General features: G+C 36.3%; 1 protein-coding gene and 1 long non-coding RNA gene across 3 annotated transcripts in view; one reads left to right on the forward strand and one right to left on the reverse strand.

Annotated features, from left to right (window-relative positions):
• Positions 1-22,075, forward strand: part of PIK3AP1 (phosphoinositide-3-kinase adaptor protein 1) — a 44,866-nt gene extending 22,791 nt beyond the window's left edge. For both annotated transcript variants that reach the window (XM_072425151.1, XM_072425150.1), the window contains exons 4-17: positions 679-823; positions 1,530-1,672; positions 2,491-2,623; positions 3,673-3,869; positions 5,041-5,233; positions 7,153-7,245; positions 8,998-9,168; positions 12,147-12,215; positions 12,718-12,923; positions 13,890-13,959; positions 15,412-15,561; positions 17,605-17,675; positions 18,539-18,654; positions 21,155-22,075. In XM_072425151.1, the coding sequence (XP_072281252.1) occupies positions 679-823; positions 1,530-1,672; positions 2,491-2,623; positions 3,673-3,869; positions 5,041-5,233; positions 7,153-7,245; positions 8,998-9,168; positions 12,147-12,215; positions 12,718-12,923; positions 13,890-13,959; positions 15,412-15,561; positions 17,605-17,675; positions 18,539-18,654; positions 21,155-21,221 (1,824 nt within the window). In that variant the 3' untranslated portion in view covers positions 21,222-22,075. The remainder of the gene's footprint in view (positions 1-678; positions 824-1,529; positions 1,673-2,490; positions 2,624-3,672; positions 3,870-5,040; positions 5,234-7,152; positions 7,246-8,997; positions 9,169-12,146; positions 12,216-12,717; positions 12,924-13,889; positions 13,960-15,411; positions 15,562-17,604; positions 17,676-18,538; positions 18,655-21,154) is intronic.
• The window catches only part of LOC140340107 (uncharacterized), an 85,664-nt gene that overhangs the window by 46,141 nt on the left and 16,420 nt on the right, over positions 1-23,103 (reverse strand). The window lies entirely within an intron of this gene.

Raw genomic sequence — 23,103 nt, forward strand, 5'->3', positions numbered from 1 at the left:
GGTTCCTTTAATGCCCTTCTTTCAAATAGTTCATGGTGTATATAGGTTGCTTGAAAAATAATTTCATAGGTATTACATATTCAAAAAATGGAACTCAGCAGGTGATCAATACCGATATCTACCTTCCTGTTCTTGAAAAATGGGAACAGATTTAAGGTTGACATATGATTTACAGTGTACACACTGTTGTGTAGGACTGTGGGTGATTGTGAGTTTCAGTGAAACTGAGTAATTAATAGGAGCAGATAATCCCTCAGTTCATGTTCTGTATACTAAATCAACTGCCATGGAACTTGTATGCAGCATATATATGGGGAAGTGGATACTTTTAACCATGCCTAATAAAATTCTAGCAAAATCCATTTAAAGTTTATCCTAAAGTTGTTTTACTATATCATACTGGGAAGAATTCCTTCTTACTTTTTTAAGGAAATAGCAAGGAAAAAATCTCCACTGACCTCCCCTCTCCACTATAATAAAAATGTGTTTTTTCTTCAATTTTGTCTTTGTTGGAAAGATTTCCCACCCTGTCCTAATGAAAAAGTGGAAAGATCTTCTTCATGGGACCACAAACAGAAAAAGAATCCTACAGGGGTTTCAAACACTCACTAAAAAGTTTTGGCTAAAGATAACTTTATTAATCTCTAGTTGTTGATCAAATTCTTTTTTTTTCTCCAGATGAAGACAGAAATATATTTAATATTTAAATGCAAACTTGACAATGAAATTAAAAATGAGATTCATTTCAACCCACTGAATGGCCCATCAGTAAGGTTACCAGCTACACTGCAAAATGAATACATCTTATCAGTGGATGCCCCAGGTAAGAATTGCCACAGGTGAATGCAATAACATCAGGTTTGGGCATTCATTTTGATGAACAGGAGTACCAGAAATGTGTCAAGAGCAAAACAAATTAGGTGAAGTGTTACAATACAATTTGAAAGGTATACAGCACAACTGAAAGAAAACAAGAATCACCCAAAGGGGAGTCAATATAGATGGTAGGAATAACTGACACTTCCTAGTATAACTGAATTTGGGACTTTTTAGATTGGCCTTAGTGTTACACATCATAGAGATAAATTAAAACTATGTACATCATTATATATTAACACAAGTTAAAAGATGCAAGGTGGTCCATATCCACCCATATGGGTAATAGAGAATATTCAAAAGTCAGCCATATTAATCATATTCTCAATGGATCACACATATCACCCCTTGTTGTCTACAATTATATGCAGTACGTACTGACCTAGATGTTTCTAATAATAGACTAGTATGTTATATAGAACATATCATAAAAACTATTGGTAGACCCTAATGTAGTAAAACAATACAAGCACCACTAAAATCTATAAATCCTTCCCCACTAAAACTAAAAAAAAAAGAAAGTTTTTGGCTTAATGTACACTTTGAAACTGTAATAATATTAATAAATACATGGGATGAAAATGTAGGAGTTGGAAGATATATCATTACTGTATTTTCTTGATTTAAAGAAGCTTTTTTTCTATTTTGCACAGACCTGCCTTCTGGGCCAGTATTCCTGAAGGTTTTCTCTGGAGACCTACCTATATGTGATGCTAAAATCACTTATTTCACAGATATGGAGGAAATTTGCCATCTGCTTGATAGTGCAACTAATCCTGTAGAATTCATGTGCCAGGTAAGCTGTGCGTGCATATTTTATCGGCTGCTAAATCATTTACTAGAGGAATCTCTGCCTGGCTTATTTAACTTTTAACAAGGAAGTGCAAAGTGCAGTAAATATGTACACACTACTTAAACCTATTACAACTAGCAATTGTGGCGATATTGATTTATTAGAGAAATTACAGACTGTGGTTAGCAGAAACTATTCATTTTGCTCATTCCACTGCTGAAATAAAAAAGTAAATTAAAGTCATCTTTTTTCTTTATGAATGGGGAGGGAGGGGTGAATGGAGGGTAGTAATTATGATAGTTATATTCATTTCATTTTTTTCACTCGTGTGTGCAATCATTTTTTTTATTCTGTTTTTTCCTGTTTTAAATTGTAAAATTATTAAACAGGGTTGTGGCATAAGAATAGATTCAGGATAACTGAAAGCAGCTTCTGTAACCTTCAGGAGCCATAAAGAATTCACCTTTAAAGCTGAACACTGCACCATTTATCTAATACAAGGCCTGTTTGCTGTAAGGTGTGCATTGCTATCATGGATATAGTTTTGAAGAGTGGGCAAGCCTAGGCATTACACCCTGGCTAGTACATACATGTGATGCCAGGTCTACATATTTGGAAGAACTGAAATTAAGTGAATTAAAGGGCCAAGCCAGGGACAGATAAGATGGGGAGGAGAGAGCTAGATGATCCTGGATCTGTAAAACATGGGCAGGAATAACTGTGCAAGACTAAAAGTAATGCTAGAGTTCAGCTTTAATTCCACACTGATAACAAGAAATCAGCAACAATAATTTTTCTAATGTGATTTTTGTTTTTACTAGGCATTTAAAATAACGCCCTACAACCGAGAGGCACTTGATAAATTACTGACAGAATCATTAAAAAACAACATTCCAGCATCCGGCTTGCACCTCTTCGGAATTAATCAGATTGAAGAAGAAAATACAATTGCAAGTGAGTGAACATTTCCTGTTTTCTTAGATTAAAAAGTTTTACTGGTTTGGGTACCCAAAATAATTTTAATAATTAAAATTAGCTTACAGTACATATTTAGTGTGGTGGTCAGTAAGAAGAATGCATCCTACATTGCTAGCCATTGGGAAGAAAAGCCAAAAAGATCATTGGTGTCGGTTAAACTGACCTAAGAGCCACAAATTGTTCATTGTTTAAAGAACCCCTAGCAACCTTTGGAGGAACCCTGCAAGTATCCATTTCCAAGGAATAACTCACACTGCTAAGTTAACCTATAATCCTTTAGTAAATCAACACCATGGGCTCTATAGTTTTCTCTGTATGGATGATTGCAACCACATTGGCTGAGTTTAGAAATGCCTGTGCCAAAGTCAGAGTGGAGCACATTTCACAAATGAACGATGAATGAAAATACTAGGAGCGTTCATTGTTAGAGTAGGAGACTGAAAGGGGTGATCTGTGTATTACACCCTATCATTCACTAGTCTTAGTGTGTCTTAGTGAACTCATCTATGGTACAGTTTTGACTCATACAAGGTTTTCTCCAGCCTTCACAGTGAATGGTTTTAGTGAAAAACATAATTTAGGGAAGTGTTGAGAATGTTCCTAAGGTTTAACCAAATTGGACTTCATCAAAACAGCTGAAGTAATGTAATCAAAACATCTAAGAATGCAGAAATGTTTTGCACAATGCGGAACGAAAAAGCAAATGCCAGCAAATACCTGAAATGCATTTTAAAGAGCATATGAGGATGTCCTGATGATAAACTCAGAGCCAAGACAAATAAAAGCGACAAAACTTCTGGGAATATTACATTGAAAAGAACCCATTGTCTATTTAGATATAGAAAACTTTTTTAATAACAGGTATACAATTCATTTTTTAAGGTAAAACTTCTTAATTATACAATATATAATGTATTATCTAGTTATAGTATAGATGTAAAAGAACTTTGAAATTTTGATTTAGGTATATCTAAAGGGAACCTTGGTGACTGCTTTATGTTTGCCTTTGATACTTTTTATTTTAGATCAACGGGATGAAGAACTGCCCACTCTTCTTCATTTTTCTGCAAAATATGGGCTGAAAAATCTGACAGCCCTTCTGCTCACCTGCCCCGGAGCTTTACAAGCCTATAGTGTATCAAATAAGAATGGAGCTTTTCCTAACACAATTGCAGAAAAATATGGTTTTAAGGATTTGCGACAGTTTATCGACGACTATGTGGTGAGTCTATAGTAAATGTATTGAATTATTAAGAATCCTGTCCTGAAGGAAAATTTCAACAATGTGGGAGGGGGTGGTGTATTACTGCAGCAACTCAAACTATTATATATAACCATAACTTTTATAACTGTAGGGTTAATGCAGTCATTACCGCCATTGTTTGGATTTACTATTGCGGCCACTTAACACCAGCGTTGTTTAATTTCTAGGCAAACACTCCTGGTTAATAAAAAAACATAGATAATAGAAGCAGAGATCCTGTTTTGGTTACTCAACAGGATCTGTTTGGTGTGACCTTAAAGGTCCTTAAGTCTCTTATTTCCCGATGCATTTCACCATAACGGCTTCCTCAGGGAACCTTGAGACACATATACTATTAGACAAATATTATGCAAATAGGTAAAGTTCATGCAATAATAGAAGGTAGGGCAGCACGGTGGCTCAGGGGTTAGCACTCCGGCCTTTGCAGCACTAGGTCCCAGGTTCGATCCCCAGCCAGGACATTATCTGCATGGAGTTTGCAGGTTCTCCCCGTGTCTGCGTGGGTTTCCTCCGGGTACTCCGGTTTCCTCCCACATCCCAAAAACATGCAGTTAGGTTAATTGGCTTCTCCCTAACAATTGACCTTAGACTACATTAATCACATATGACTATGGTAGGGACATTAGATTGTGAGCTCCTTTGAGGGACAGTTAGTGACACGACTATGGACTATGTACAGCGCTGCGTAATATGATGGCGCTATATAAATACTGTATAATAATAATAATAATAAAAGGTAATACACATATTATATACAAAAAAAGCAAACATAATGAATCAGGATATTGGTACCTCCTTTTGGTATTCCAAGAAAACGTTTAACCCAAAGAACAGACAAAAGGATGGTTGTGGCTTGAAATACCCAGTAGTGACAACAGCTGCACACTGAAGCATTCCCCCAGCCTCTTGCCCTTTGTCACATCTCAGGGACATGGTAATTAACAACCTATTCCCTAGGTGCTGTATTGGGGATGGTTTGTGGATTAGCTTCTTGGGCATGTTAACAGTATTAAATAAAAAACACTTTTACTTTGTAATTCACATTGAATGAATGTTTATTTCTGTGTTGTCACTGTGTATTATCATTTGTGTCAGCATCTAATCCTTTGTTTTTTTTTTTTTTACAAAGGAAACCGCTGATATGTTAAAATCACACATTAAGGAAGAACTAATGCAAGGAGATGATGGTGACCCCTTATACGAGCCAATGGTTAACCTATCCACCGATATACTGATGAAATGTTCACTTCGCCCAGGGTCTGATGATGACCTGTATGAAACTATGATTGGGTTAGTGCCTCAGTACGATACAGAAGGCATATGTGAGTATTTTTTTTTTAAGGAACTACATCATCAAATCCATTTATGTAGTTTCTTAGAAACAATTTATTTGTTTTAGCCATTTTTACTAAAAGCAAGATATTACATAAGTAAATATTATGGTCATTTTAACACTATGCAAACATGTAATAAATGTTCCAAGGTCATGTATTGAACCTCCACTACCTATTCAGGTCAAGCAGTTTATTTTATCTTTATACTTCCTCATACAGACATTTGACTCATAGGTTGTCAAGTAGGTATCTTTTGTTTGATAAGATTCCTGGATAGCAGAATATTTCTGCTATCCAGGACTCTAGGCTAGGAGTCTTGCAATTAGGCTTCTTGCATGAAAGTTCAGCACTATTAGGCATATATTACAGGTGGGTCACTTGATTATCATTTAACTAATAAAGTGTCACTTTAGGTAACTACATTGCCATCTTCTTCTTGACAGCATTGGTGAATTCCCAGTTTAGGGAACATTTACAATGCTAAGCACCATTTTAGGGATATTTTTATCTTGTGCATTGCATGGAAACCACTTTTCTCCCAATGAACACTGAAAGCTGTCTTCCCACCAGCAAAAGGAAACCAGTCTGTACCACTGACCCTGTGCATAAAAACAATATATTAAGGGGCATTCAGTGCTATTGAATTAAAAACTTGGTAGAAGCACAATATAACCCCACCAAAATAAAGGTGTATGATATGATAATAAGATATATAGGGTAATAAAAAGTTCAACAAACATTGATTTGTGCAAAACATTAAAATGTTTTAACCTATTAAAGGTTATATACATGTGTGAAAAAATGTGTATGCCCCAAGTTCTTTTTGGTGTACAGTGTAGATCTGTTAAGCAAGGTGTTAACCAAAGGAACTTTTCTGTTCTTCTTGGAAACACTTCAATTTCCTGATACCATATTTGGTGAAAAAAGACTAAAATATATTTGCTGGCAGACTTGCGTGTCAACATTTTTTTTACTAGTGTAAACTTTAAAAAATTCGAATATATGGTTCAAGAGTGAACATGAGCTTGTTCATAAATGTGTTAAGGTTACCTAAATTAAGGGGGGCCTATTTTATTTTTTTCTAAAAATATGGCACATTTTAGTGTGGCCTGTTTACTAATGTTATGATCAGCTGACATGGTCGCCCATTTATTAGTGAACTTGTAATCTTACAAATAATGCCCCACACTACCCAAAAACACACAAAAGACTGGGGACGTTAGATACCCTTATAAAAAAAAAGCAGAACTGATAATGTGGCAAATTTCTGGATTCCATATTTCTCTATGATTTTTTTTTTTTTTTTTTACCTTAGCTAATCACTCTCAAATGATATGCAGCATGCCAACCCTGTTGCTGTTTATCAATACAAGGAAACTGCTGCTAGTTGTAAGGAAATGCTGGGGAGAATCCCATCCTAACTGCATGATTAGGTTTATAATACACAATTGCAAAATGTCCTTGCTTAATAAACAACTTGAAACTCTAACCATGCCTGCTTGAATACAGCAGGAAAAGAATAGAGAAGGGCAGGTTCAGAGCCTCTGTAAGGTTGTTGTGTTACTATTACAAAGAAATTTGTTTACTTTACTTTTAGTTAGGATGTAAAGGAAAGTCTACACAATTGAAAACATTAGTCTGAGAAGGTTTCTAATTATTCCTTACTGAATTATTACAAAACACAAATCCAACAAGCAATATGTGTAGGTGTTAGAATCCGTATTTTAATTTTTTTTTCTGTTTCTTTAACTGTTGGGGAGAGTTTTTCTCTCTTCTTGTTGTGGTCACCAAAACAGAATATGTGCAAACCTCTCCAGCGGAAATGTAGACGGAATAGAATAAATGTGTCCGTACACATTTGATGGTGATTACTGCATGCCTAATAATGTATTATTATTATATTTCAGATATTGATATGAAGCAAATACAAAACACTAATCCATCACTGGAAAATTATGATCTGCCTGCACAAGAATCAATGATACGTAAAATTTTGGAAGGTATGTAAGTTATATGTGTGTTTAGAACAAAAAAATAGGTTGTAACTGCGGATTGTTTTCATGTGTCGCGCATTTTATAACTTTCATTACACTTCATTCTTATGTAAAGCTTATTGTACATGACGTTACAATCTTACAGTACAATCTTTGTACCATCCCCTTTATGAGAATCTATTTAGCAATCTAAATATAACTGTATTGAACCAGAAAGATGTTGCACTAGTTAATTAACTAGTTAACTAGTTAAAATGTTATCTAGTTAATTGGAGACTGTAGAGTCAGATAGTAATGTGTGCAGGGAGCTTAATGAATAAACTATTATGAATTTGGTAATCTTGCCACTCAATATTTGAGGGTGCTCCTGACCTTTATGGTCTTTGCAAGTTTCAGATGAAAGACATACTTTTTGTGAGCTTGCCATACTTCCATGCATAAAGATTCATGAGAAAACTTTAAATACAAGTGCATGTTAAAGGCCACTTCCCTAAAAATTGTTGAAATCCCACTTGGAGTCATACCCTGCAATACTGTATAAACATTGCTTTAAATGTGTTGTGGGGTACTGATGCCTTAATTAGTGTTACGGGTCACCCTCTGTTAGGTAACATGAAGTGCAGGATCTTCACCAGAGCACCATGCAAGGAGTGATAAGCCATTGACCCTAGTGGCTACCTGACTAATTTTCTGCAAATAGGTAACCAGGTTCTGTTCCCCAGGCTTTCACCATCAGGGCTGACAGGGATCAGACAGCTCCACTGTAGGAATGGCTAATCAGATAGAAACAGAGCGAGTCGAGGCAGAGTAGTGGAATAGGTCAAGGTCAGGGCAGGCGTCAAGCAAGGCAAAGTCCAGTAACAGGTTGGAGTCAAGGTGTGTTGCAATCAATCACAGGCATAGTTTAGGTCAAGGTCAAGACAAGGTCAAAATCCAGACAAGCAGAATTTAGGGAAAGCTGGGCAGAATAGCAGATAACACACTGAGGATCCACCAACCAGATCCTAGAACTAGAGAGACCTAAATCGGACTACCAGCCAATAGCAGGCTCATGGCCAGGAACTAATCTGTTCATTGGCTACAGGACATACTCCAATCCCCTCCAGATGTGCACAGTGGGCTAGGGATATGGTGATTGACAGACTGTATATGAATAAATGGAGGCAGGGGTTGCTGCAAGCTTCTAAACAGAAGAGCGGCGAGTGGTAACACTTATGTTAGCAAATACAGCCTTCAGTTTTCATCTGAATTCTGCTTGAGATGTTTCAGAGATTTTCACAGTTCATACATAGGTGCATTTGAGCTGTAGTTCACCTTTTTCTGTTGTGAGTTTGACTTCCTTGTAAGGTGCATCCGTGTGTTTCGAGTTGCTTTTGCATTTTTAACATGTGGGAACATTGCTTTTTAACATGTGGGAACTGTTAAAAAAATGTAAGTCTTCAGGGAACTCCTTCTATAACTACTATATCCACAGCTCACTGTAAATTAGGTTGGTGGTTAGTAGAAAGAATGTCTCTTACATTGTTGGCCAGTGGGAAAAATATCACCCTACAGCCAAAAAGATCATTGGTGTCAGTAGCAACTCACCCGAGAGGTCCAAATTGCTAATGGCTCAAGGAACCCCTAGAAACTTTTAGAGGAACCCCAGGGTTCCAAAGAAACCTGGTTAGAAAACAGTGCTCTAATTGTTAGATTAGGAGTAAGATGCCTGAATTGTCTGGAGGTAATAATTCATATTTATTTTAATGCAATTGTTAGGAAACAGTCTGGATAATTATGACAAGGAAAGAAGTTACCAAGTTTGTGATAATGAAGAATATGATATAGTGAGTAGTGCCACTTTACCCTCAACTGTAGCAATGAATCGTCCACCTGTACCCATCCCAAGGCCAGAGGAACATCCAGCAACAGAACCTTTTATTTCGCAAGGTAAGTCCTGTATATGTTTTAATAATTATAGTAAATGTTTCTACTCAACCTTAACTAAAACCTTAATTTTTTTACCTACTTCTTGTCCTAGCAAATCCTGGAAATTCCAAATTTGAAACATAAAATCAGTCTATTGGCAGCAACACAAACACTTATTAAATTTTACTGCACAGAGATAGTAAAGAACATTGGCAATTTGTACCTAGGGACCTACCGTATTTTTCTTGTTGATGTTGGAAGACATAGTAATATTTAGGAGCCTGGACCTCCATTTGTGGAAAATGAAACTAAACTCCATGTACATACAGAAAAACATCAATTCATCATTTTTTAAGGTTGTTTGATTGAATTGTGAGACGGCTGTATATGTAAATAGCAACAGTGCCATTGGTTACTGCCAGTAACCAATGTAGAAAGCAGCTGCACTCCTATTGGCTGGGCTAAAGAAATTCACCCATATATATTAGTTGTATATTTAGCGCTCAACTTTATGTATAGCTTAGTTGTGTATGACATTGCTTTTAAAATGACATATAAAGGAGAAAGAAACAAAAGGATCCCTGTATGTATTTGTTAGACAGAGATAGCTGAGAATCTGCAAGTGTTACTGAAAACTTACATCAGCGCACGCTTCCTCATTCAGACAAACTGCTGGAAATAATTATCTAACCACACCATTAAAAAGAGCAGCAGTGAAAGCTGTGTCTGCATTTACAGTATTTATTTAGGAAATCTGGGAATGTCAGAGTTGATAAGAGAAGGAAGGGCCAGGAACAGAAACCCCATTGTGGATTTCACGGTTCTGGCATCTACGTGTTGCATTGAAAATGGTATAGTGTTGGAGATCAAAAGGCCTATTCTGTAAGACTCTGCACAGTGCAAAGTGTGGAAAGTGTGCAGGACCAAAGAGACCAATGATAGTTCAAGCTCATCTCCAGGAAAAACATTTCACTCCACCACTAAGTTCTTAACATTCTAGAATGTATTTAGAAAACATGTAAAAGCACCAAATACTTTATTCCCAGGTTTTCTTTCTAATGCTTCTTGGTGTGCAAAGTTCTGATTTGCAGTGCCATGTATTTTGCTGATGGCATGGGTGATGCACTTTGGCTGTTAGAAGGCCTATTCAAAACCCTACAGAAGTATGCAGTGATGTTGCAGGAAGGGTGGGTCTGTTGGTTAGACAGTAGAAGATGTCAAAAAGTAGTTTCAAGACCACCAGCCAATGCTATTAGAAGTGGTTCATTGGACATACCCTGGTAACATTGGATAACCTGCTACTACTACTATTTGTTTAATTTTCTATATTGATCTAGATTTTTTTTCTGTTTGCATTTTTAAAGCCCAGATTTTATTATGTACTTCCAGAAAATATAGGTGTCAACATTGTGTGTTCAGTGACCACAAAGTAGAGTTAAGGTATTTGACATCTGCTTATTGAAAGTGTAAAGTCCAATATTTAAAAAAAACTTTGAAACGCCTATAGATCTATATGTGTTGGATACATCTCCTGCTGTAGTGCATTGTGGTGCAATGCACTATGCTGTAAAGATTTGCCGTAAAGATTTGAACAGCACTCAAATCTTTACGGCATAGCAGCCAATGCACAATGCACATGAGTGTAACACAATGCATATACTTTACACTGTGGGTGGCAGAAACATCAAAGAAAATCATTATCAGTCTAAGTTTTTATTTAGTTTTGGATAGAGCTGGGAAGCCATATTTTTTGTTCCATTGACTCCTACACCTTACTTCCTATATGGGTCATAGACAAAGGAAGTGAGAAATTTCCCTAATAAGGTATCAGACAGAAATACATACCCCATCCCCAGATACACACACATAAAAACCCCAAAAAACAAATATAATTATCTGGTTTTAAGTCTTTAAATTTTTAGTAACCTGCAGACATATTTCTTCACAGCCCTCACGTTTGATGAGAGGATGTACTTCCTGACACCTGGGCTGTATAACTTTCTTTCTGTTTTTTTTTTTTATTATACTATGATAATTAAATTGTGTAATGCAGCAAATCAGACATTTACCAATGAAGGTAAATCTTCCACGTGCATGTGTTTTTGAATGACAGTGACTGATTTACTAACCCTTGAAAAAATTGGTGGAATTTTATCCATATAGAAAACAATTTAGAAGATTCCTACATTATTTGAACTCCACCATAAGTAAAACATATTTGTGGCACAGATGTCAAATGACTGCTAATCTGTCCAGGACTGGTGGTATAGCAAACTCAGGCATATAGCTAACTGTTTCATGCCAATAGAAGTCTCCAAGAAATTATATAGCAAGATGTGCAGCTAACTGTTGCAGAAGTTGGTGGGCGCATGCATCTGCATTTAGAAAAGTTACAAGGGCAGCAATGATGGCTCAGTTTTTGTCATTGTTGCCTCTAGGTCCCAGAATTTCCGCCAGGACATTATCTGTAAGGAGTTTTCATGTCCTGTGTTCACACTGATTTCCTCTGGGAACTGCATTTTCCACCATACATACAAAAACATGCAGTTAAGTTTATTGACTCCCCCAGAAAACTGTTCTCGGTTCAAGTGGGAAAAAAGCATCACAACCAAAGTATAGCAAAAGCTGCTTGGTGCAATTAAGACACATGGGAATAACAACTTCAAAAAAAAAAAAATGCAACATTTAAAACTGCATGGGAGATGTTGATCCCTGGTCCTGCCTAGTCCCTAAACACGAAGGGCCATGTTGTGCAGCCATTTGCAGAGAGATGAAAAGGCATACTGGAGAAATCTCTGGTGAGCGATGGCTTATCAAGATGAAAACCATCAGGCAAAGTTTTCACCTGCATATTCACATGTTGCATATTTTCTCAGACAACACTTGCTTGGCAGGACCTGTGGCTCAAGAGGGCAGAAAGGAAACTTTAAAATTAGTTTTACATTTTGTTCATAGCTGATCTGAGCCCATATTAATGTGATTATATATTGTTTCCCTAGTGTTTACAAAGAATACTCCACTGCTAAGAAATGAAAATATTTATGTGGACTCAATTCAGTCGAGAGCAGGTAAGTTCACTCTAAAAATACCAATTGCCAACTAACTAATTACTTTAACAAAAAACGTGTTACTTCAAGCAACAAGTTCTAACCCAGTTAAGTACTAATAGCAAGAAAATGGCAGCTGGCTACCCGTAGCCCTTGTAAAAGGTAGCCGAGTGGTTGGATAGTTTCAACTAGAGTTGATTATGACTCAATTTCAACTATTTAAATTAAAGCTTTTAATAATCTGAGCAAAATCTCTGATTTTGGATAACTGGGGCTTAGGATCAACCAATGACAGGCTGATTTATTGACATACCTGTGTCTATTTTCTACAAAGGTCTGATGTCATTGCAGCCCTCTATAATACATAGCTAGCTTAGACACCATTTTCTGCTACCGCTAGTCAAGAACAGAGCTTGGAGCTAATCTATGGGCAGATAGGAATTACAAAATGTGAGAGAGATTGCTGCTAATCACTTAAAATTAGCTAGTGATTTTTCACCTGTTTTGTTTTTTTTTTTTAAAGCGGCAAGTATAAGATTAAGGAGAGACCGCCAACAGTCAAGTGTCTATGACCCATTTGCTGGCATGAAGACCCCAGGCCAACGAGAGTTAATTACATTGCAAGAACGTGTTAAACTAGGTATAATCTCTGTGGATGAAGCAGTACTTGAATTTAAAAGATGGCAATTAAATCAAAAGCAAAGATCTGACTCCTTCAGGTACCAGCAGGTATGTATTGACATAAGTCAAAGCCAATAATACTTTTGCAAAACTTATAGGGTCTATGACCACAGACATAGCTACATAGATAGGAAGTCAGTCAAGGACAGTAGTTAGAAGTTCAGACCAACAGTTTCCAATGTACGTCGTCATTGCTTCCTTGGTGGCCACTGCACAACACAAATATTTCATAATATTGATTGTAGTAACCCAAACCTAACATGATTGACCTAGGGAGTAGGTTTTAGAAAGAAAATATTGGTGTTTATATATCCCAAAGGCAAATATTAAGTTTCTCCATTCAGGGCAAAGTGTTTTTTTGATAGAAAACTTTTGATCCTATTATACTTACCTTTCTTGTGTGCTCCAACAGCTCCATTTGCCTACAGGAATACTAAGTCTAAGCCCTGTGTGACCTTCATATCACTCAGAACTTACACAAAAGTAATCACCTTCTCCCTTCTCCCTTATTTAATAATTATAGTTAGTGTTCCATAAAGACCTGAAAAATCATTCAAGGGTTCCTGCGTGTTAAAAGGTCAAGAAAAACTGATCTAACATAAAGCCAGTTATCCAGAAATAGTATCATCAGCATTATTATAGTGAACAGGAATAATTTCCAGTTTTCATCATCTATATTAATGTTTTAATGAACAATCCTGCAAGTGATTCAGTCTTGGACTTCCTGTTTCTGGTGCAACCCAACAAATACTGTATGTAGTTGTAGAACTTCCTATTTAGTACAGTAACAAAGAAATCCCTGTCATCCCTGTTATTGAGATTTTTTAGTTTTAGAAAAAAAACCTTTTGTAAAAAATAGACACTTCCTATTAGACTTTTATGAATAATAATAGGAGTATCTATTTCCTCCCCCCCAACATGTTACAGCAGTGCAGGTCTGAAAACTTTCCTTATTATGCTTGTTTACTGTTTAACCATTGGAAATAATTACTTTTTATTGGTATCACTTTTTAGGAAAACCTTCGAAGACTACGAGACAGTATTACCAAAAGGCAGGAGGAAAATAAAAAGCGTAAAAAATCAGGTATCTACCTTTTTACCATATGTAAGATTTTAGAAGCGATCTTGTTTTATTTTCTTGTAACAAATAAAATCTTAATTTCTTGTATGTAATTCACACAACTTAATTTTCATCTGGTTACCCAGTCAGTAATACATACCCTGGCATCCTAGAATACAAAGTATGGTATGACTACAGAACATCTTTCCTTTTTGGTATTTCCAGAACAAAGGTGGAAAGTTTTGTTTCTCATTCACAGAAAAAGCGAGAACAATGCTAATTGATAATGGTCAAGGTCCTGTGCACTGCACTTCTGCTATGACCTTTGAATATCATTTTTTTTTTCTCTTATTAAACAGGTAAAGAAGAGTTTCAGATAAACTTCTGAATTTTTTTCCTGTGTGCTCCTGTCCTGTTGACAACCGCTTCCCCTATTACAGGTTCTGGTGTCATAGGGACAGGAAATAACATTTTCCCAATGTGGTCACAGGCAAATTAAAGCAAAATGTCAAAAATAATATTCTTTTACAATCTGTCAAATACTACAAAAAATAATAATGCTGCAATTAGGCTTCACATTTGCAAGGGGACCCATGCCATACCAACCAAAAGGGTTACTAGCTGAGGCTTCTCAGTGGAAATAGTAGTAAGAATGTTTAATAAATTTTGTATCAAATTTATTGTGTTCCTTGATATTTGCCAGCTGCAATTTGCCACCTAGTACCTTTCTATAGAAAAAAACATGAATGTTCTTCTGAGCCAGATCTTTGTGCTTAAGACCCCATTAGCTGCCACAATATATTGGCGGTCAGACTGAACCTAGACTTCTACCTGTTCTGTGACAGTTTTAGTGCATGAATGGCTTTAAAGAGGTTCTTGGGTATAAGACAACCCCCCACTATTGGGTTAGAAAATAGGTCAAATATACTGTTTAATCACAAGTGTATATGGTTATAGGAAAAAAGGAAGAGGGATGAAATAGAAATGAAATGAAAACGGTTGAACTGCAAGCCTGAACAAGCCCAAGAACAAAGACTGATCAAATAAGGAGCAAAGAGCAGAGATGGGTCTCAGCAGTCTCACAGGCTTTTTCCTAGTCTAATAGACAGGCTAAAAGGAAGCAGTTACAAAGAACTTTTATTTATAGCTAATATGTGTGAGGCTATTCACCCTCCTTCTTAGCACATTATATACTTGTACAGCAAATATTTACCAATGGAGAAGCTTACTCCCACCATACAAAGGGAGTTTTATTGTCTGATTATGCACAATCTGTAATGAAATGAACCATGGCAGGGGTTAGATACTGTAAGTGTGTTGAATACCTATTTGTTTTTAAATAAAATAAATAAATGTGGTAATGTGTGTTTACTCATTTCAGCAACCTTTCTTTTAATTTCCTTTACCAAGTACAATACCTAAACTCAATGGATATCAGGCTACAAAAATTATTTTTACGACAATCCTCTTTTTTAGATTTAGAGATTACCAAACCCATTTACCGTGGGCAGAATCAGGAACCAAAGCCAGAGTATGGGATATATGAACCAACTGCAAACTTGCTTCCTCCAAGAGTAGAGATAAGACGAGGGAACTGGAAGACAGACAGCACATCTAGTACTGCAAGTAGGTATCATTTGTTCATACAGCCTCATCCCTTCAATCAAACAGTGTTTTTCCCAATGAAGGTGGCAACTTGGCTTAATTGGCAAATTCACTTTTCTATACCTCATCCACTCATTACTTTGCTTCGAAAGATGAAGCAGCAGGCACAATGTGCCTTACAGCACAAGAAACCAGTGGAATAGAAAATACAGTAAATCCAAGGCTATGTTTGCCTACCTTATCAAATAAAGTTACCTTTATCATATAAAGTTACCTGATAAATATACTGCCTGGTCAAAAATGTCCCCAAGCCTGTGAAGCGGTGCTATGATCTGGGGTTGCTTCAGTTGGTCAGGTCAGCAATGGTATATGTCCAATACAATGAGGTCCCCTGACTATCTGAATATACTGAATGACCATATTCTTCCATCGATGGACATTATCTTCCGTGATGGCAAAGGTGTATTAAGATAGCAATGCCAGGATAAAGGCTACTTCTTTACACATGCATTGGCCAAGTCCAAACTTAACCCCATAGAAAACCTTTGGGATCTTTGCTGGTGAAGACTTTATGGATGTGCTGAAGAAGACTTTAAGGCCGACCCTTTCATCATCAATACAAGATCTTGGCAAAAAAGTAAACCTTAAGTCAATAAATGTCAAATGGTGAACCATGGGGAATTAGTGCTGTAATCAAAGTTAAAGGCAAGACAAAAAAAATATTAAAGTGTGTGACTTTTGGCCAGGCAGTGTACATTGCACTATTTGTATATTATAGCATTTCCTAGATTCTTGGAATGCTAGTGGTCATAAAATATGCTGAGGAGATTCAGAAACCTTTAAATCTCTGCTTTGTCAGTTTCCTTGAGTTGTACATCTATGCCTTCTTCATCTCAATACTGAACTTTAGGCAGATATGAAAGACGAACATTAAAGTGGAACTAAACTTGGTGGGTGGTGAGCTTCTGATATAATCTGAAAAATATGCACAGCCCACATGCTGAATATGGCAGAATCTTACCCTTGTGCAGCTGCCCTGAAGCAATGACAGGTCCAGGACCCGTTATCCCTGCATCAGAGTAAAGCCCTGTCTTTGCCACTGGCTCCACAGTGGACTTCCAAGAAGATGGGGATGACCACTGATGTCTCTGACGGCTGGCTTTGTGTCTGGCACCACTACACACCGATCTGAGCTCTATGTTCCACACCATATGAACAAAAACCCACCAGGAGCCAGGGCTTTTAATTTTTTTTATAAAATCTTTTTTTTTGTTTTTTTTTTTTTACTGAAAATTACACTTTACAAATTAAGGAAACCAAAATGAAAAAGCATTAACAGCATTGAAGAGAATCGATAATTGTAACATTAAAATAACAACATAGAAAAGAACACTATTAAGGGTTGTAGCAATAAAATGTATATAAAAGAAATAATAGATGAGCAAAGAATAATAGAAGAACATGATGAGGCAGAAAAAAGCAGAAGAGTTTATCACTCTGCTGCATCTCCTTTTACTGTACAGTAACTGACTGGTGGCAGGACAAAACCTGTAAGAATTACTTAACTGCAGCAAATAAAACAGATTTGCTGTCCAACCAGACAAGGCTGTACTATGTGGCAGAGTAAACCTCAGAACTAGATGGACAGGTAAAACAACTCCCTTATGTATTTTATCTGTGTATTTAGCTAAATACCTGAAGTTCATTTTTTTATGCTTATGACATCGTGCAGTATTTTTCAAAAACTAAATTCAGGAACGTGTTTTTCTTGAATACATAATTGGTTTGTCAAGTTTATTTGATGGAAAGTTGATCATTTTAAGTTCACTACCAAAAACACAAAGGGTGTCATTGAAAAAAAAAGATTTTTAACCACCTTTATTTGTACTATAAACCTTTAAAAATGTAAAACAGTCTTGCCTAAAGCTGGATATTTTTCTACATTATATAAATTACGAATAGTTATGTGTACAAAATTTAATATAGAAAACCGTTAAAATAGTTTGTCATTGATTGTGTTAGAAAATCTTGAAAAGATCCCATACATGTGTTTTCATCATACAGGTAGCAGCAGTAACCGATCCAGCACTAGAAGTACACTGAGCCTGAGTAGTGGAATGGAAGGAGATAATGAGGTAATTACACGGGTCTTTGGATGTCACATTAATTATTCCCTTTAGTATGATATACATAAAGTTAGTATTAAATAGCTTTTATTGCTTTTAGGCCATTTACAGTAAAGTGAAATGTGTCTGTGAAAACAAGAAACATGCATTTTCTGTTCCTGTTACAAGAAGGGAAAATACATCTTATGTATACAAAAAGAAATCCTAGGGTTTAGGGTTCCTATTTATCAGTTTAACATTTCCAAATAGGTTGAACTTTTGGGTAGGGGTGGGGGAAAGCACTTGTAAAACATGCAGATCTTTATATTGTTGTTGGGACACCCATATGGTATCCCAACTTTCCTGTGCCCCAGCAAAGATTCACAATAGAAGTTATGCAGTAAACCGTATAACTACTGCAGGGTTCCTCTATAGGCAGTAAATAGTTACTGATCTGTGGACTTGCAGCTCTTTACCCCCCTTCCCAGGATGGTTCCTGAAAAAGAAGAAATATGGAGTAGAGGATGATGTAAATACATTACAGATCTTCAGATCTCTCCTCAGTGTCTCATGAAGCCTTGCAGAAATATAAATGGCTGACTTGTACTCTTATAAAGATCCATTGGTGCTAATCAACATTTATTAATACACTGGAATCATAATTCTAAAATCTTTGAACTCATATAGAGTATGTGATTGACTGCCTGGTCTGATTAATGTTTCACAGCATTATTGCACTTGCATCTATTTAGTAAATGTTTCTAAATGTTTTATCTCTTATTCACTGGTTCTAGACATATGTTTAAGGTATTTTATGAATAAGAATATGTACACAATTTTTGACTTATGTTTACACAAGAATGGAGGACAAATCATATTTGTTGATGTTGTAGGATGATTTACCGGAGCAGCCTCCAAGGTACAGTCCCCGGCACTCCTCCCTGACAGAAGTAAGACCTCCTCCTAGGCCCCCAAGGCCTGAAAGGATTCAAAATCGGAGCTCTAGAAGGTAAACCTGAATACTTTAAAGAAGGCCTGTATTGAAAGAGTAGCCCTGATTTATTAAAGCTCCCCAAGGCTGGAGAGGATACATTTTTATTAGTGAAGCTGATCCAGCAAACCTGGATTGGATTTCCTAAAAGTCATTTGCTATGGACCAGATCCAATCCAGGTTTACTGGATCACCCAGCTTTACTGATAAAAGTGTATCCTCTCCAGCCTTGAAGAGCTTTAATAAATCAGGCCCAATATATAAGTTTACTATTTATAACCTCTCTCTTAAAAATTCCAGCCTGCCTAGCAGTCTTTATGTGTCACTGGAACAGGTATAGGGCCAATAAAGTTATACTGTAGGTTTTTTAAATGCTTATTCTGTGTCACTGTATTTGTGTTGATGCCAGGGGACCAGCATGTCAGAGCTCCAACTAATATTTTCAGAATAAGGGGGGGAGGTTTCCACTGCTAAATATTATCTTATATTAATAAGTTGAAAGTCAAAAATGTATAATTTGTTAAAGGTTTTTATAATTAACAATTTGATATCTCATCTACAGTATATCTATGTAGCTGAGACTTACGTTAAGCCTAGGTGAAGTGAAGATTAGACATTTGGAATGAATTGGCAGAACTCACACGAGAGAGTGTGTACATAGACACGCACTCCTTATAGTGGCATTTAGCAACTGTTCTTTGATTGATCACTACTTCTTGCCTTGGTTCCCCTGGTTTAATGTCAGCCATTCCTCAACCGCCCTATTGTCCTAGATTTCACAAATGGTGCAGTTGAAACCCTTTTATGTACAGTTGTTTGCTTGTAAGTTGCTCTTAGCTATTATTTTTTAGGGTTTTTTAATTTCTTTATTTTTTAAACCATTAAATCATTGAATTTTGTTTTTGTTATGTTGTCATTTTTTTTCTTGGCATACCATAAAATGCTAAAAAAATCCTAAAATAAAAGAAATCTTTATTTATTGTTTGACTAACTTATGAAACCTTTTCATGCACTATTACAGAAATCTAATTTTAGTATCATTTTAAACTAAACAAACTGTAGAATAGAATGTATTCTTTCATTTACGGTAAAACAGCTTTTTCTTACAGCAAACCCCGATCATGATAGAAAGAAAAATATTTTTTTTACATCTTTAAAGTTTGCAAAGAGAATGAAGTATTTTTTACAAAACAAATTTTGCCAAATTAAGGGCAAGTTCATATCATAAACAACAACTTACATATAGGCCCTGATTTATTAAAACTCTCCAAAGCTGGAGAGAATACACTTCCATCAGTGAAGCTGTGTGATACAGCAAACCTGGACTGGATTTCCTAAGTCATAAGCTATTTGTTAGCAAGTTCTAGACAGGATCCAATTCAGGTTTACTGGATCACCCAGCTTTACTTATGGAAGTGTATCCTCTACAGCCTAGGAGAGATTTCAAAACTCTGGGCCATAGTGTCATCTCAATGACAATGTTATCGCCAAATACACAGGTCTTTAGTTAAAATTTAAAATTTGTTAAAGGTATGAGAACTAAATGTGTTAATAATCCTGCATGCTTTATGGTGGGATAACTCAATAAGAAAAGATCATTTATTTTTACTATATATGACCATTGTATAAATTGCTATGCAAGCATATTAGGCAGATTTTCCTCACTTCTTGAGCCACTGATTATGATGTTTCCAGGACACAGGCAGAAAATAAAACACAGCCAAAACATCTATCAACTTTTATTACTGTCCTGGGCACAATGTCCATACCAGGACAGGAGACAAGAGCAACATCAATGAAGCCTCAGAAAATAAAAAAAAAGCAATATGAAAAAGAGGTTCTAACCTTTCTTGTGGTCAGATAAGCCAAACAGAGAATTAAACAGAGCATATCCAAAAAAAGAAAACCTATGAGATGGTTAAAGTATGGCCATTTGCTGTGATGTCTCATACACAAAGGAATATAGAAGAAGATAAAGAGATATACTTTACAGTTTTAATATTTTTAACAGTTTTCTATTTTAAAACAGTTCTTGCTATAAATAGCTCTTGCATGCATTGCTCTATTTATTACGTCAATGACTGCAAATATTTAATAAATTGAAATCAATACCAGTCAGAAATAAATAGTTGTCCTTCTTACTCTTACTGTGTAATCTTAAGGAGTTTACTCAGCTCAGCATGTGACTTCAGTTTAGAAAAGCCAATGGGTCTGATTTTTTAAAACTGTCCAGGATTGGAGAAGATAGACATGGGAGGATCAGGGTGATGCAGCAAACCTGGAATGGATTTCCTAAACACATTTGCTATTATCACCCAGATCTTCCAATTACAGCCTATTTGAAGAGATTTTGATTCCTTTTTAGGAAATTTGGAGCTGGGTATAGATTTTGGCAAATCAGCAGTTATTTTTCTGTATTATGTATTTTTAATTTGTATTAAGTTGAACTTTAAATGTATCTGGTGGGTGTAAAGTATTCCGATATAAAGCTCAATTACAATCTCATTTTGTGTCCTAGATCCCAGTCGGCATCATCTGGCCCGAACTTTAATCCACCTCCAGTGCCACGTAGAGCCCGGCAATAAAGTTGCTGGAATAAGAGACAATATTTTCCTCTTTTATTTTTAGGCGGCACATCTCTTATAGAGTATTTAGAGGTAAATTTATTTTTCCTAAACAAACTTGATAAAATCATAAACTACATGAAATCCAAGCCACAGAGAGAGAATGTTTTCAACAATTTTCAAACAGTTTGAACTATCCCAGCCTACAAAGGTGGGCTCAAGAACAAATATGCAAGCATGGAAATGATCACAGCACCACACAGCCTGAAAATGACATCAGCCATTTTGGAATTGAGATCCCCACCTAGCATAAAGAAGACAGTGAAGGCCAACATGAACTCTAAAAGTCTGAAACAATGCGTGCACAATGTGCACTTCAAAAAAGAAGTGCACAATGACTTGCAATTTATCATCTGAAGATATAATATTGCTGTGTTTGTATCATTTTTGCTTTATTCACATAGTGGACCTCGCTGTACAAATAAAATCAGCTTTTATTACATTTTAGAATATAAGTACTATTGAAGTGAATCAAAGGTAATAACTTTTTTTTGTATATCATGTTACCTTCCTTGTGTACATTACAAATCATATAAAATTCAGCCCTGAGAATTATTATGAAATTTTATGTTTATCTTTTCATAGGAGGAGGCATTAAATTAAATCTTTCATTTGCTGTGTCTTGTTTGCTTTAGGGTTTAATTTTTTTTGTATTATGTGCCTGGACTCTGTAAAAGACGCTAACAGTGTGGTGTTTTATTTGTGTATGCATGTTCATCTTTCTGGGGTGTGTGTCTCTCCAAACCTGTATGTACAAAAAGTTATATGTATTCTAGAAAAGACAGACCATATTAAACATTTTCCGTTTTATTTTATTATTCCTGTATATTCTTGTTGCTAGAGACTTCCCATAAGCATCAGCAATATGAATACAATTCTATGGGTGTAAATAGGCATAGTACCCAAAATCATTTCTTATATTGGAAGTGAAAAATTGCTGTCGTTAAAATTAATTTTAAATTAAACAACTCAGATGCAGTTGAACTGCAGACTTTCAGCTTTAATTCAGTTGGTTGAACAAAAAGATTGCAACCCACCTGCACCTGCAGGAACTAAAGCCTTTTTTTAAAACAATCACTTCATTTTAGGGGCTCAAAAGTAATTGGACAAATTAAAAAGCTGAAAATAAAATGTTCATTTCTAATACCACCATGTCACCAGGTGCTGGGTTTCCTCCTTTGTAATGCTCTGCCAGGCCTTTACTGCAGCGGCTTTCAGTTGCTGTTTGTTTGTGGGCCTTTCTGTCCGAAGTTTAGTCTTCAACAAGTGAAATGCGTGCTCAATTGGGTTCAGACCAGGTGACTGACTTGGCCATTCAAGAATATTCCACTTCTTTGCTTTAATAAACTCCTGGGTTGCTTTGGCTGTATGTTTTGGGTCATTGTCCATCTGCATTATGAAACACCTCCCAATCAATGTGACTGCATTTAGCTGGATTTGAGCAAACAGTATGTCTCTGAACACCTCAGAATTCATTTGGCTGCTTCTGTCCTGTGTCACATCATAGATAAACACTAGTGTCCCAGTGCCACTGGCAGCCATGACACGCCCAAGCCATCACACTGCCTCCGCCATGTTTTACAGATGATGTGGTACGCTTTGGATCATAAGCTGTTCCACTCCTTCTCCATACTTTTTTCTTGCCATCATTCTGGTAAAGGTTGATCTTGGTTTCATCTGTCCAAAGAATATTTTTCCAGAACTCTGCTGGCTTTTTTAGATGTTTTTGAGCAATCTAGCCCAATCTAGCCTTTACTATTTGTGAGGCTTATGAGTGGCTTGCACCTTGCAGTGCACCCTCTGTATTTACTTTCATGCAGTCTTCTCTTTATGGTAGACTTGG

This window comes from Pyxicephalus adspersus, chromosome 10, assembly GCF_032062135.1.
Source record: "Pyxicephalus adspersus chromosome 10, UCB_Pads_2.0, whole genome shotgun sequence".
NCBI lineage: Eukaryota > Metazoa > Chordata > Amphibia > Anura > Pyxicephalidae > Pyxicephalus > Pyxicephalus adspersus.